Source organism: Camelina sativa, chromosome 11, assembly GCF_030686135.1.
Source record: "Camelina sativa cultivar CO46 ecotype springtype chromosome 11, ASM3068613v1".
Lineage (NCBI taxonomy): Eukaryota > Viridiplantae > Streptophyta > Magnoliopsida > Brassicales > Brassicaceae > Camelina > Camelina sativa.
In genome coordinates, this window is record NC_141890.1 from 4,379,737 (window position 1) to 4,392,128 (window position 12,392).

Sequence of the window (12,392 nt, forward strand, 5' to 3'; positions counted from 1 at the left end):
ATTTTGGTGGGTTTGATTTTATTTTTATGTGTGCTTGATTAAAATTCTGATTAAACCGATGTTTCCTTTTAAATAAACATTACTACATGTGAACATTACAAATTTTCTCAGTTCTAAGGACCAACAAATTATAATCTTAGGAGTTGGGACAGGTTGTGTAACCTGTTAATCCTACTTAATACTAAAGTCAAAAAAATTTGAAGGTAAAATCGAACTAATTTATCGACCCAAAAGAACCAAAACGAACAAAAAACAAACCGAACAAAGTTCTCTTTTGGTTTTAGATCCTCAAACCATACCATATAAATCCCAAAATGAAATTCTCTGAAACAAAGTCCGGCTTAGATCAAAACCAAAAAAATATTTCAATACCCACCTCTGTCTCATCACCTCTGTCTCATATTCGAAGTCACATCATAGTTATGCTTATGTAACATCAAAACTACGAGAGTAAAAAAATGAAAAAAAAAAAGTGCTTCACCTATCGGTTCCTGGTTTCAATCTCTTCCTCAAAGGAACATCTTCATCATTCTTGCTCCGCCCTGAAGCTTTGCGAACAAAGATATAGCTGTTCTTCAGTCCTGTGGTCTTTTAATCTGCATTTTAGTATTTGTAAAACTCTAACATCTCTTCTTCCACCGGATGAGTTTTGCCTACTATCACAAGACAATGCAACGGCGCTCCAAAATCAACACTCTCTAGTTGCTTCATAGTCCCTGCAACTATCTTCTGGTCCTCAGAGCCAAGCCGTGCAAAGCCCACACACTCTGTGTCTTCACCATAAACAGATTCCCCATGCTTTTGCTCAACTTCTAGAAGCTGCTCGATCGCTGTATTAACAGTCATATACCTGGGTGGTTCATACTGTTTGTTCCCTCCTCTGCAAAGAGATTCAAAAGTGGGCTCTTTCACTCGGATATCTAGTAGACAGAGAGTGTGGAGTCCAAGAGAACGGTTCTTCTTGATCTTCTCGTAAAAGCTATCAGGTCTCCAAGTCTCGGTGAAGAACGGGATTGAAACAGTCTCTCCATAATGGTAAAGCTGCAGGCCACAAATCCCAACAGCATTCATCACAGATGCATTGTGCACTACCTCTACTTTTACACCAAGTGTCTTAGCTCGAACAACAAGATCACTATGTGTTGTAGCTCTGCAAATTGCATTCCCAGCAAAACAACAACAACAACTATATCAGACATAAATCCCAAAATAAACTGCGTAGTAGTATCTTGCTCTAACTACATTAGCTATAAAAATTGAATAACAAAGAGATTGATAAAGCTTGAATTAAGTACCCGAAAGGATCACCAACAACGAGAAAAGCGATATCATTATCAATGGCTTCTTCAATCATATCACCAGCCTTTTCTTCCACCATTTCTCTATCAGCAAGTATGATTTGTTTCCCATAAAAGTTTTCCTGAGAAACCAAAATAAAATAAAAACATAAGCTTTAAAATCAGAAAATTGGGAAAGTAGTGAATCTAACTAAATCAAGGGGGGTTTTTGAGAGTCTTACAAGATTGGAAAGACCAGAAGCAGAGAGACCAAAGGACAAAAGAGAAGTGTAAGCTTCCATGTATACTTTCTGAGATTTCTTAACAGCTTCGAGTCCTCTCAAGGTTATGTCTTTTTCATCACCTAAACCTAACCCTATAATATACAACATCTCTGCTGCTACTGCTCTCTTCTGCCTCTCTGACAACAGTAATCAAACAACGATTAATCACTCAATCAGATAGTCACATGAAACGCAAGAAAGATGAAACCTTTAAAAAACAGAAGAACAACGACACAGTTGATGAACTTTAGATCTAAGGAAAAAGATAAATCTACTGCTTCGACCAAACAAGTGGGTGGCTGAACAAATCGAAGAGTCCAACAGATCCATAGAATTGAAGGATAAAAATTCGAACTTTACCTGATAGATTGCGTTGAAAATTTGGGAAAGCCCTCACTCGATAAACCTCAGCGAGCGGCCAAGAAGAAGAAGGTCAAAACCCTTTTTGTGTCTTGTTTTTTCTTTTTCTTTAGTTCAATTGAGAGTTTAATTAATACTTATTTGGTCCTTATTAAAAAGTGAGTAATCGGCCCTGAGTATTGTTGGCATTGAGGGCAAAAATAGATTACTAATTATTACACACTCTTGTCTAAGAAACCAAAAAGGAAGTAAGATTTGAGGACTTGAGTGATTTAATGAATAGAGTTACACAATATATATATATATATATTAGGCAGTGCAAGAGAGCTGAGGTAGACAATTTTTTTGTCGGACTAGCTTGTGCATATCGTGCACTATCTTGAACACTGCTTCTGGTCTAGCCAGCCTCAACGCATTCTGTGACATTATCTCCAACTCTTTTGATGCCGGTCCAAACCAATCTGCTACGATCTCTGATATCTCTTTTGGTGATTTTGAGAATTTCCCACATCCGTTCTCCACCACGTACGGCACATTCCCTGCCTCCTGCGCTCATAATCAACAACCCCCCAAAATTGAGAACCTGAACTTTAACATAGAAATGGGACTCTGCCTTTAAAGTGGAACTTACTTGACCAGCTATGTAACCGTTTAAGATTATCGGTAGCCCTCTTATCATAGCTTCAGCTATAGTGCCTGGACCAGCCTGCACAATCCCAAGTGACAAAGATAAATAAAGAAACAATCGTTCTAGGATCACTCTTGTTTTTCAGGTACAAAAGAGAGTAGGAATGTTCAATCCAGGTCTCCACTTTAAGAACAAAATAATTTGGTTCTGTTTACTTTACCTTGGTTATGATGCAGTCACAGGCACCCATACATTCCTCCATTTTCGTTATAAACCCCTTCACCTATGAGATTAAGAAGATCCTTTCAGCGACTTACATCGAGTGCCTAAGAATGTTAATTTGGTATGAAGAGTGAGAAGTGTAGAGTACCTGGACTGGGATTTTCCAATCTAAGGAACTTAGTTTGCTTTGGAGTTTCTTGTTTCGTCCACAGATTACAAGAACCTGACCTACTGCTTCACCAAGGCTCTCGTCATACAAAGCATCTGCAAGTGCTTTTGCTGTTGCCTCGATGGGACCCATCCCTTCTCCTCCACCCATTAACAATACAGCTGGAAGATTCTCATCCATCCCTAGCTCCCTTCTTAGTTCAACCTGCGATTTTCCGGAAAGATACTATTACATTTGGATATGTTTTAAGTAACATAGACCAGCCAGTAGAGGAAGCTTTCCAAACCGTACCTTTGGGCGAACTGGTTTCACAAAGGAAGGTCGAACCGGAAGGCCGTAAACTTTGATTTGTGATGTTTCAAGTCCTGCTTTTTGCGCCCTTTTTGCAACTTCTGTTGATGGGCAATAACATCTTGTCACAAGCTTATGAAACCTAAACATCAAAAACAAGCATGTTGTACCTTTATCAAAAGAGCCTGTAGACCTTTACAAATGGAAGGATTGGATAAAATTACTAACCATGTGGGATGGCAAGTGCTTAAGTCTGTAATAACCGTGGTGAAGACAATTTTCTTAAGCAAGCCTTTTGATCTTAGGACACGAAGTGGGACATGTTGCATCAACGGATGAACACTGATTATGATGTCCGGTTGATATTTCATTAACCCTTGGGCGATTTCCCTGTAAGTTTTAAAACAACGGTATCAGATTGGACAAGAAAAAGACATGAGCGAATTCCATAAGAGAAGCAAAGACCAACGAACGCTATAGGCTAAATTTGATGCCTATCCTTCATATGCACACTTGAGAACTCTTATCAAAATCTTCTTATAGTAAAAGTTGGAACAGAGAAATGAATTATTCCAAACTATAGACCTTAATCCTCACCTGGCAATAAAAGTCGAAGTTGCTGCAAAATTAGATTGATGAATAACGCGTGGAGCTGTACCATAATAAGTCATTTTCCACAAAGTTCCATGTTTCACCAGAAAATTATAGCTCCGGGGAAGCTGGTTGAATGGCCAGGGCGTATGATCTGTCCACAAATCCGTAATAAACACCTGCGCAAGCACTCTTAATGAATGGAACAAAATCAACAATGACTCACACTACTTAAAAAGCACCCAAGCCCAAGAACCTGACTGAATTTAAAGTCGGTTTCATACTCATCTACTTACATGAACCAAACATACAAATGCTTAAAACTTCCCCATTGCTCTTAGCAGCCAAACAGATACTCAAAAGTGGAATCAATGAATCAAGATTGGAAATGCGAGGGCGAACCTGGTACTCATCTCCAAACTCCTGATTAAAAGCAGCTTTAATGGCTTCAGCGGAAGCTCTGTGACCACCACCAGTATCACTCATCAAAATCAAAACTTTCTTCGGCCGATCAGCTTCAACACCATTCAAAGGCAAGCCCTCCTCACCCAAAACCTCATGACTCGCATCTACCCTAACCCCATTCTCATCGCTCGACAACCCAACTCCTCCAACAGAGGCGAAGCTCTCCGGAACAACCTTATCGCAGTGAAACCTAATAAAGCTATTGAATTCGCTGATAAACCTACGCAGGCTCGAACCAGCACTGCTCTTAGTGTTCAAGCTAAGGGAAGCTAGGGTTTTTCCCGTTCTTCTTCGGGTGGGTAAAGTCCTGAAGCCATTGAAGTACAAGGCATTGGACGACGAGAGAGCGTACCCATCTGAATTGGAACACGGAGATCGATTAAGAGAGGCTAAACCTCTCAGCCGTGGGAAGAAATCAAAGACCGGTGCTGCTGAATCATTGGTTACCGTTGAAGGGTTTTGCATAATTTTTGATTAGAGAGAGAAGAGAGATTCAAATAGCCATGAATGATCAAAACGGAGAGAGATGCAAAGGGAGAGGAGAAAGAGATTGGAGCCACGAAAAAGATAGGATTTTTAAGAAGAGAGCAGAGTGGGGATGATGGACAAATACGATTGGGGAGAGAGTTTTTATTGTTTTTGGCCTAAACCGAAAAACTTATCCGAATATTCTCTCTATGGGCAAATTGATTTCTACCAGAACTGAGGTAAGGTAACCCCAATCAAACAATTTATATATTGTCAAGTTAAATTGAAAATATCGTGTATACATTAATATATAGGAGTTTTAAAAAAAAAATTAATTGTTGTAGATTCTGTATCTAGTTTATCTTCTACAAATGGATGTCCGCATAATGGACAGATTAATTCATAAATTGTAGCACATTTTTCTTTACCAAAAAACATAAAAGGCGTTTGGTCCTTACATGTACTGCCGTAATGGTATCACTATCACCCTTTAAAAACTATATTAACAATATGAGAGGAAGTGTTCCATTTTTTTTTTTTTTTTTGTATATTAATGTTTTTGTTTTCTATGAAAGAGGTTAAAACCATGAGTTTGCAATTGGTTTTATATGATACTAGAGAGGTATATATGTCTTTTTGTATAATAATAGATTAGGCTCATAGGTTTCGAATGCGAGAGTTTGAGGTGCATTTTCAGATTCTCTTTGGAAGGTTCTCTAGTGTGTAAAACTATAGGCGTTGGATTATTTGCATTTAATCTATATATGAGTTTTCTAACGTTTTTTTTAAAAAAATATCCTCTAGTATGTACAAAATACATTATAAGTTATACATGGATGTTAAATATAAACATGACCAACCGGATTGCTAAATACTATATATATGGTTGGTAAAGTGATCTTTCAAACAGCAATTCATCTTTTACGTAAAACGACAATTCTTGTTTTCTAAAAGAGTTATAAATTCGGTAACCAGAAATAACGAAGAAGAGAGTTATGATACAATTCGATTCAGACGAGTTATTGCATTTAACAAATTTTCAAAAACTTGAGAGTCAATTTTGGCTTTCTGCTGCCCATGTGTTCATGCTTCCAATTATCCACTCGTTTCTCTATCTTAATCTTATACTAGTAGATTCTTGAGATACTTTTGATTTGTTAAAAGTTAATATTGAGTTACTCAAATATAATAATTATTTTGTTTTAAAAAATAAGGTTAGATTAGAGAGGACAAAAGTTGAAGGAACTCTTTAACAAAAAAAAAAAAAAAGTTGAAGGAACTCGTTGTGGAATAGAATTCGTTATTAGTACGTCCGACCAAATTAAAAGAACAAGAAAAGGCACGCATCGTGTGGAAACTAAAAGATGGCGATGCATGCCTTTCACATGCGTTATTTTTATTATTGAACTAAATTCTTAAACAATTATATAGTGTTTTACAAGGAAACTACGATGAACCTGACTCCCGATTATTTTAAGATCCAACAAATATAGGTACAATCAAATCTAGGATCTCCTCGCATTCGTTAGTTTCATTTCACATCTTTGAACTTTTCAAGGAAAACAAACAAACAATAACTAATTATGAAACTCATCGTTATGGCTGGAATGTCACACAGCATACAGCATACAGATCGTAATTTCAAAAATCAAAATTATTCGACATTCAAATATAATTATTGTTTGTTAAGTGAAACCATATCTTTAACAAAAAATAAATAAATAAATAAGTGAAACTACGTACAGTTGCACTTGTGCCACCCAAAAAGAAAAGTACTAAATATTTAGTGGGTTAAAATGGTTAAAATATATAATGGGTTCATGAGCCCAATAAAAGAAATAGGCCCATCCGAATAATATCTCGTTCTTAAGCTATATTTCCAATTTAGTAACTACCCGGCCGCCGGGTAACCTTCCTTCACCGCCGTGGATAGCTCTTCCTCACCCGCCGCTGATTTCTTCTGTTCGAAACGACGTGGTTTGTTAAATCTATTCAAATTGTGCTTCTTCTTCTTCTTCTTCTCACTTTTGATTCGCAACAAAGAACAAACCCTAAATCCCAGCTTCTATTTCTTCTTCTCTGTTCCTCCTACTCAACTCGTCTGCTTCTTGGTCCTTTGCAGCAGCTTTTTATTCAGGAACAAACCCAATAACTATCTCTACATCCCGTGTGAAACTATTACGGTACGAATTCAAATTGAAACTGGGCATGAAATTGTATGTTTGATCTTAGACTCTTAGTTTCAAAGTGCTTTTTGCTTGTGGATGATAATAATGTAATCACTCTCTAAATAACTAATTTTGGTCAGAACAAAAGAGAAGATGAAGATTGCAATTGAAGGTTGTATGCACGGAGACCTTGACAATGTGTACAAGACAATTCAACATCATGAACAGATTCACAACACTAAAGTCGATCTCCTCCTCTGCTGCGGCGATTTTCAGGTAATCAGTCTTTACTTTTCTTCCTGAAAAAACAATGTTTGTTATCCCATTAGATCCTTCTTCTTCTTCTTAATTATGAAAGATTCGTTCTTTTGCTTCTTAGGCTGTTAGAAACGAGAAAGATATGGATAGCCTTAACGTCCCTAGAAAATACAGAGAGATGAAGTCCTTTTGGAAGTACTATTCCGGTCAAGAAGTTGCTCCCATTCCCACTATTTTCATCGGTGGCAATCACGAGGCTTCTAACTACTTGTGGGAATTGTAAGTTTTTTACTATTCTCTAAGTATTCTTGTCTTGAGTTAGGATTCTGAAGCTTAAAAAATGTGTTCTGTTCTTGATGGGGTTTGCTGCTTGTTGCTCTAGGTATTATGGAGGTTGGGCTGCCACTAATGTATATTTTTTGGGTTATGCTGGAGTTGTTAAGTTCGGTAATCTGCGAATTGGAGGCCTTTCCGGTATCTACAATGGGCATCATTACCGTTCAGGTTTTTTTACTTCTTCATCTCTCTGATTTAAGTACCAAGTTTTCAGAAATAGCAAAACCTGGATTTCGGAGTTGTGTATCTTATTGGAAATGTCCAGTTTAGGGAACTTTGTAGTTTGGTAAAGTGAAATCAGTCATTTTTGTGAGTAGGACATTTTGAGCGGCCACCATATAATGAGAGCACCATCAGATCGGTCTATCATGTTCGTGAGTATGATGTCCACAAGTTGATGCAACTTGAAGAGCCGCTTGATATATTTCTCTCACATGATTGGCCTGTTGGAATTACTGATTATGGAGACTCTGAAGCACTTTTGCGGCAAAAACCATACTTCCGTCAAGAGGTTAAAAGTGATAAATTTGAGAGAATGATTCTATTTCTTCATTTTGGTTTTGAGATCTTTGCAGTTAATTTGACCAAATTTATTACAGATTGAGGAGAGAACTCTTGGAAGTAAACCAGCGGCTTTACTGCTGGAAAAACTGAAGCCTCGCTATTGGTTTTCAGCTCACTTACACTGCAAATTTGCTGCTGCTGTTCAACATGGGAACGATGGCTCAGTGACAAAGTTTCTGGCCCTTGATAAATGCATACCAGGGAAAAAGTTTTTACAGGTTCTAATTCCTTCATGTCCACCTTGTGCTTCGTTCTTGTGAAACAAAAAGGATATCTTATAATTTCTTAAAATGTTCATTAGATTATTAAAATCGAATCAGAGCCTGGACCTTTTGAGATCCTATACGATGAAGAGTGGCTAGCAATAACACGAAAGTTCAATTCCATTTTCCCGCTAACTAAGAGATACCCAAACTTCAGGTATACCGTCTGAAAAAAGCTACATACCAAGACATGTTATGTTTATGTTTCTTCCATTTATCTTTCTACTCCTACTTACGTATTGTTTTGAGACAACAGCGCTGCTGGAATGGATATACAAGAGAGCCGTGAATGGGTGAGGAAGAAGTTAGAAGAAAGGCAGTTTAAGCCTTTTGAGTTTGCAAGGACAGTCCCAGCATATAACCCATCACAACGTATCTTTGATCCCATACCTGGTAAGTTAATGTGTTGGGTATAGAGCATTATGTAAAATATTGATGAGATCTACTATGATGTAAAGTATACGGATAATCGATTAAAAGTGTATTATTCTTGTGGAATTATGTAGAGATCCCACAGAATCCGCAGACGCTGTCTTTGTTAGATCTCCTTGGTCTCCCTTATCTCCTTGATTCATCACCAGTAACAGGGGAAAGAACCGCTATCCCTGCTTCACTGGCTCCATCAGGTATGATTATGGCTTTCCCTGCTGATGAGGACTTTGTTGCGATAATAGTATGAATGTCAAGAATCAAACATGTCATGTTGTGTGTTGCAGATACTCCGACATATGATAGCGAAGAAATCCCAATTGATGACATTGATGAAATAGAAGAGATGGAGAAAGCAAAAGAGGATGACCCTACGAGAGACTAGACATGAATCTCTCCATTCCAGTGGTCAGAATCTTTGTTCTTTCCCTAATCTTTGACTGCTTAATCGTCAACCTGGAAAACAACCACATTAGTGGAGATTTTGTGATTAGAATATCAGGTTTTATTTGTTTGCATGTGATATTAAAGAAAAGTGAATCATAAAAAATTGTATCGAAGACAGAAACCAATGTGTTCATCCATTATTCAAGAAAGTAGGATCACTTTTTCTTCCAGAAGTTGTCTTTGCATGCATTTTCTTGGGAATACACTCACCGACAAAAACCATAGGGATAGTATGTCGGATTCACTTAAAACCATGGATTATGCTTGAAATTTTGGATTCAACTGAACTCGACCATCAATGATTCTTCATTCAATTGCGTTGACTTAACTTCATCACCTCAACTATTTTTCTTTCTCTGACACAAACATCAAATGCAAACTGTGCAGTGAACAGATACTATTTATTATCACGATAACCTTCGATACACAAACATCTATCTCTCTCGTTTTCTATTATCATTGTCACTTTCCTTTTCGAGTCAAACATAGAGACATTAAAAAAATGGCATCCTCTTCTTACAGACTAAACTATTCCTTTCTTCTTCATCTTCTTCTGTTTCTGTCTAGTCTTCTCACTTCCTCCGCCGACCTCTCTTTTAATTTCTACGCCAGTTCTTGTCCTGTAGCTGAGCTTCTCGTCAGAAACACCGTTAGATCAGCTACATTATCTGATCCAACCATCCCCGGTAAACTCCTCCGTCTCCTCTTCCACGACTGTTTCGTCCAGGTAACTAACACATGCTCACTACGAAATACAGAGAATATTCAAATAAATTTGGGCTGAGAGCTTTGATTGTTGCCATGCAAGGGCTGTGATGCGTCAGTTTTGATACAAGGGAATACCACCGAGAGAAGCGATCCTGGAAACGCATCCCTTGGAGGGTTCTCTGTCATAGACACAGCTAAGAAAGCCTTGGAGATTATATGTCCGGCCACCGTTTCCTGCGCTGACATCGTCGCACTTGCTGCTAGAGACGCCGTCGAAGCTGTAACATTATTCACTTCCACTTCAACCTATATTGCTCTAGTCCGGTGTAACTGTCCAAACTGCACCGAAACATACCGAACCATATCAAATTCTGTATCAGTTTTTCTCATAAAGAAGAACAAAACCAATTGAATGAAAAATAACCGGACATAGATTTACATTAAACCGGTTATCCTTCTTAAGGTTTGAATGTTATTTTTTTGGGCGGGACAGGCAGGAGGACCGGTGGTTGAGATTCTGACAGGGAGGAGAGACGGGAGAGTATCTATTGCTGCAAACGTAAGACCGAACATAATCGACACAGATTTCAGTCTCGACCAAATGATCGATGGCTTCTCTTCTAAAGGATTGTCTATTCAAGATCTCGTCGTTCTCTCTGGTACATATATATCAATGTTTCTTGACTATATGATGAAAACAGAGTTTGTAATTGACTAAACCGGATTGGTTATTTCATTCTACTCTGATTATATGGGTTAAGCTCTGTTTTAACTCTGTTTTTTTTTTTTTTTTTAAATTACTGTACGTTCAGGAGCACACACGATTGGGGCTTCGCATTGCAACGCATTCAATGGAAGATTTAAACAAGACTCAAAAGGGAGTTTCGAGCTAATCGACGCGTCTCTCGACAAGTCATACGCAGAGACACTAATGAACAAATGTTCGTCCTCAGAATCGTCGTCATTGACGGTGAGCAACGATCCAGAGACATCTTCGACATTCGATAATCAGTACTATAGGAATCTGGAGACGCACAAGGGTTTGTTTCAAACTGATTCTGCACTGATGGAGGATGATCGAACGAGGAAGATGGTGGAGGCACTGGCGAGTGATGAGGAAATCTTTTTTCAGAGGTGGAGTGAGTCGTTTGTGAAGCTGAGTATGGTTGGTGTGAGAGTTGGTGAAGATGGTGAGATTAGACGTACTTGTTCTTCCGTTAATTAAAAAGATTTTTGCTTTATAGTAATTAATTTGTCTTTGATTAGGTTGTAACAATGTCTGGTTTAGTTGAGTTTTGGTTTTAACAATCGAATATGTTGGTCTAAATGTATAATGAGGTTAGTCGGTAATTGAGAACAGTGATCGGTCTGGACCAATGAAACTTCGGTAATTTTTTGGTTAAGTCCTCATGCATGGCTGGTCAAAACTCAAAACAAACAAAAGAAAAATTAGATGAGATTGTGATTCTGGACATATAATCTCATCTATTTCCCCACTCAAAACAAACCAATCATAATTCATCTATTTCCCCACTCAAAACCAACTATCCGTACGATCCACAAAAGAAAAAATTTCCACCATTGAAGCTCGTTTTAGGTAATTTATTGATCTATTCAACTGTTTTTGTTCAATTTTAACTTATTTGAAACTTGTTTATGGTGTAGGTAGTGTTGATGTGTTAGATTTGTAATGGGTTCTTATTTGAGGACATTTTTAGATTTGTTATAAATTCATTTTTTTGTATGTTAATCTTGTTAATTCTCATTTGTTCAAGTCTATTAGAGTCAGAGTACGTGGTTGAATCGAGCTAGTGATTGAATCAAGCTAGATATTAATTGGATTAAGATTTTTCGTTTCTGTAAATGTAGGTACAACTGACTGTAACAGGAACAACTGGTACAACTGAAAGAAAGCAAAAACTATTCTAATGTTAGTTTGTATTCTATTTGCAGGAAGTAATAAATAATAATCTTCCCACATTTTCATTCATTTTGATTATGGGAGAAATCATTTAAACAATGGAGATGAAATACAATGGATTTCAAGAGAAGATGTTGGCATGCTCTTTTGATGAAAGCACCTATTGAGCAGGTTAATTATTCTGTATTGGTTGATAAAATATGCAAAAAGATGATGGTAGCAGCATGGACGAAGATGAAATTTAGCTATATTCTAGTTTCAGTAAATCCTAAAAAACCAATATATATCTTTGATGATGATGATCTTTTGTGTTATCTAGAGTGGAATCAAACTGAATTTAATGTAATGCATTTGGAGCTGGATTTCCTTCCCTAGGAGAACATGGAAGAAGAGAAAAACTATTGGAAGCTTCTATGACTTTTCCATGATTAATTTCCATGTAGGTGCTGTTTGTGACAACTTTTGGTTGTGATACTCGTTTGTTATGTTTTTGGTTGTCAAACTCTTTTGTTCTGTTTTAGTACAACTGACTGTAACAGGAAC

General features: G+C 37.5%; 4 protein-coding genes across 6 annotated transcripts; 2 read left to right on the plus strand and 2 right to left on the minus strand.

Annotated features, from left to right (window-relative positions):
- Nucleotides 1-272: 272 nt before the first annotated feature.
- Nucleotides 273-2,061, minus strand: LOC104721658 (putative diphthine methyl ester synthase). The gene is made up of 4 exons (XM_010439690.3): nt 1,922-2,061; nt 1,520-1,698; nt 1,296-1,420; nt 273-1,150 (listed from the first exon to the last, which is right to left on the minus strand). Exons 2-4 carry the CDS (start codon nt 1,667-1,669, stop codon nt 604-606), a joined length of 822 nt encoding a protein of 273 aa, XP_010437992.1. The 5' UTR covers nt 1,670-1,698; nt 1,922-2,061; the 3' UTR covers nt 273-603.
- A 48-nt stretch (nt 2,062-2,109) lies between these two features.
- On the minus strand, nt 2,110-4,991 carry LOC104721659 (monogalactosyldiacylglycerol synthase 1, chloroplastic). 2 transcript variants are annotated; one of them, XM_010439692.3, is made up of 8 exons: nt 4,225-4,991; nt 3,829-4,001; nt 3,460-3,621; nt 3,232-3,373; nt 2,920-3,144; nt 2,770-2,832; nt 2,553-2,627; nt 2,110-2,467 (listed from the first exon to the last, which is right to left on the minus strand). In XM_010439692.3, exons 1-8 carry the CDS (start codon nt 4,750-4,752, stop codon nt 2,231-2,233), a joined length of 1,605 nt encoding a protein of 534 aa, XP_010437994.1. In that variant the 5' UTR covers nt 4,753-4,991; the 3' UTR covers nt 2,110-2,230. The 2 variants fall into 2 exon arrangements, with proteins under 2 accessions (XP_010437994.1, XP_087329290.1); XM_087473164.1 differs by having other exon boundaries at nt 3,829-4,014; nt 4,225-4,887.
- A 1,604-nt stretch (nt 4,992-6,595) lies between these two features.
- LOC104721660 (lariat debranching enzyme) lies at nt 6,596-9,390 on the plus strand. 2 transcript variants are annotated; one of them, XM_010439695.3, is made up of 11 exons: nt 6,596-6,732; nt 6,878-6,938; nt 7,064-7,199; nt 7,303-7,460; nt 7,564-7,685; nt 7,835-8,028; nt 8,117-8,299; nt 8,383-8,501; nt 8,601-8,737; nt 8,851-8,970; nt 9,061-9,390. In XM_010439695.3, the coding sequence occupies exons 3-11, from the start codon at nt 7,077-7,079 to the stop codon at nt 9,156-9,158; spliced, it is 1,254 nt and encodes a 417-aa protein (XP_010437997.2). In that variant the 5' UTR covers nt 6,596-6,732; nt 6,878-6,938; nt 7,064-7,076; the 3' UTR covers nt 9,159-9,390. The 2 variants fall into 2 exon arrangements, with proteins under 2 accessions (XP_010437997.2, XP_087329291.1); XM_087473165.1 differs by having other exon boundaries at nt 6,649-6,732; nt 6,881-6,938.
- Nucleotides 9,391-9,500: 110 nt separating this feature from the next.
- Nucleotides 9,501-11,331, plus strand: LOC104721661 (peroxidase 46). Its single transcript, XM_010439696.3, has 4 exons — nt 9,501-9,947; nt 10,029-10,208; nt 10,422-10,587; nt 10,741-11,331. The coding sequence occupies exons 1-4, from the start codon at nt 9,723-9,725 to the stop codon at nt 11,151-11,153; spliced, it is 984 nt and encodes a 327-aa protein (XP_010437998.1). The 5' UTR covers nt 9,501-9,722; the 3' UTR covers nt 11,154-11,331.
- Nucleotides 11,332-12,392: the final 1,061 nt, after the last annotated feature.

Excerpts from the sequence above, each read along its gene's own strand:
- LOC104721659 (XM_010439692.3), bottom strand. The coding sequence starts at position 4,752 with ATGCAAAACCCTTCAACGGTAACCAATGATTCAGCAGCACCGGTCTTT. Across the intron at positions 4,002-4,224 it reads AGTTTGGAGATGAGTACCAG|GTGTTTATTACGGATTTGTG; the intron begins GTTCGCCCTCGC and ends GTGCTTGCGCAG. Across the intron at positions 3,145-3,231 it reads TGAAACCAGTTCGCCCAAAG|GTTGAACTAAGAAGGGAGCT; the intron begins GTACGGTTTGGA and ends GGAAAATCGCAG.
- LOC104721660 (XM_010439695.3), top strand. The coding sequence starts at position 7,077 with ATGAAGATTGCAATTGAAGGTTGTATGCACGGAGACCTTGACAATGTG. Across the intron at positions 7,200-7,302 it reads TCTGCTGCGGCGATTTTCAG|GCTGTTAGAAACGAGAAAGA; the intron begins GTAATCAGTCTT and ends TTTGCTTCTTAG. Across the intron at positions 7,686-7,834 it reads TGGGCATCATTACCGTTCAG|GACATTTTGAGCGGCCACCA; the intron begins GTTTTTTTACTT and ends TTTTGTGAGTAG.
- LOC104721658 (XM_010439690.3), bottom strand. The coding sequence starts at position 1,669 with ATGTTGTATATTATAGGGTTAGGTTTAGGTGATGAAAAAGACATAACC. Across the intron at positions 1,421-1,519 it reads CTTCTGGTCTTTCCAATCTT|GAAAACTTTTATGGGAAACA; the intron begins GTAAGACTCTCA and ends TTGGTTTCTCAG. Across the intron at positions 1,151-1,295 it reads GTTGTTGGTGATCCTTTCGG|AGCTACAACACATAGTGATC; the intron begins GTACTTAATTCA and ends TGCAATTTGCAG.
- LOC104721661 (XM_010439696.3), top strand. The coding sequence starts at position 9,723 with ATGGCATCCTCTTCTTACAGACTAAACTATTCCTTTCTTCTTCATCTT. Across the intron at positions 9,948-10,028 it reads TCCACGACTGTTTCGTCCAG|GGCTGTGATGCGTCAGTTTT; the intron begins GTAACTAACACA and ends TTGCCATGCAAG. Across the intron at positions 10,209-10,421 it reads CTAGAGACGCCGTCGAAGCT|GCAGGAGGACCGGTGGTTGA; the intron begins GTAACATTATTC and ends TGGGCGGGACAG.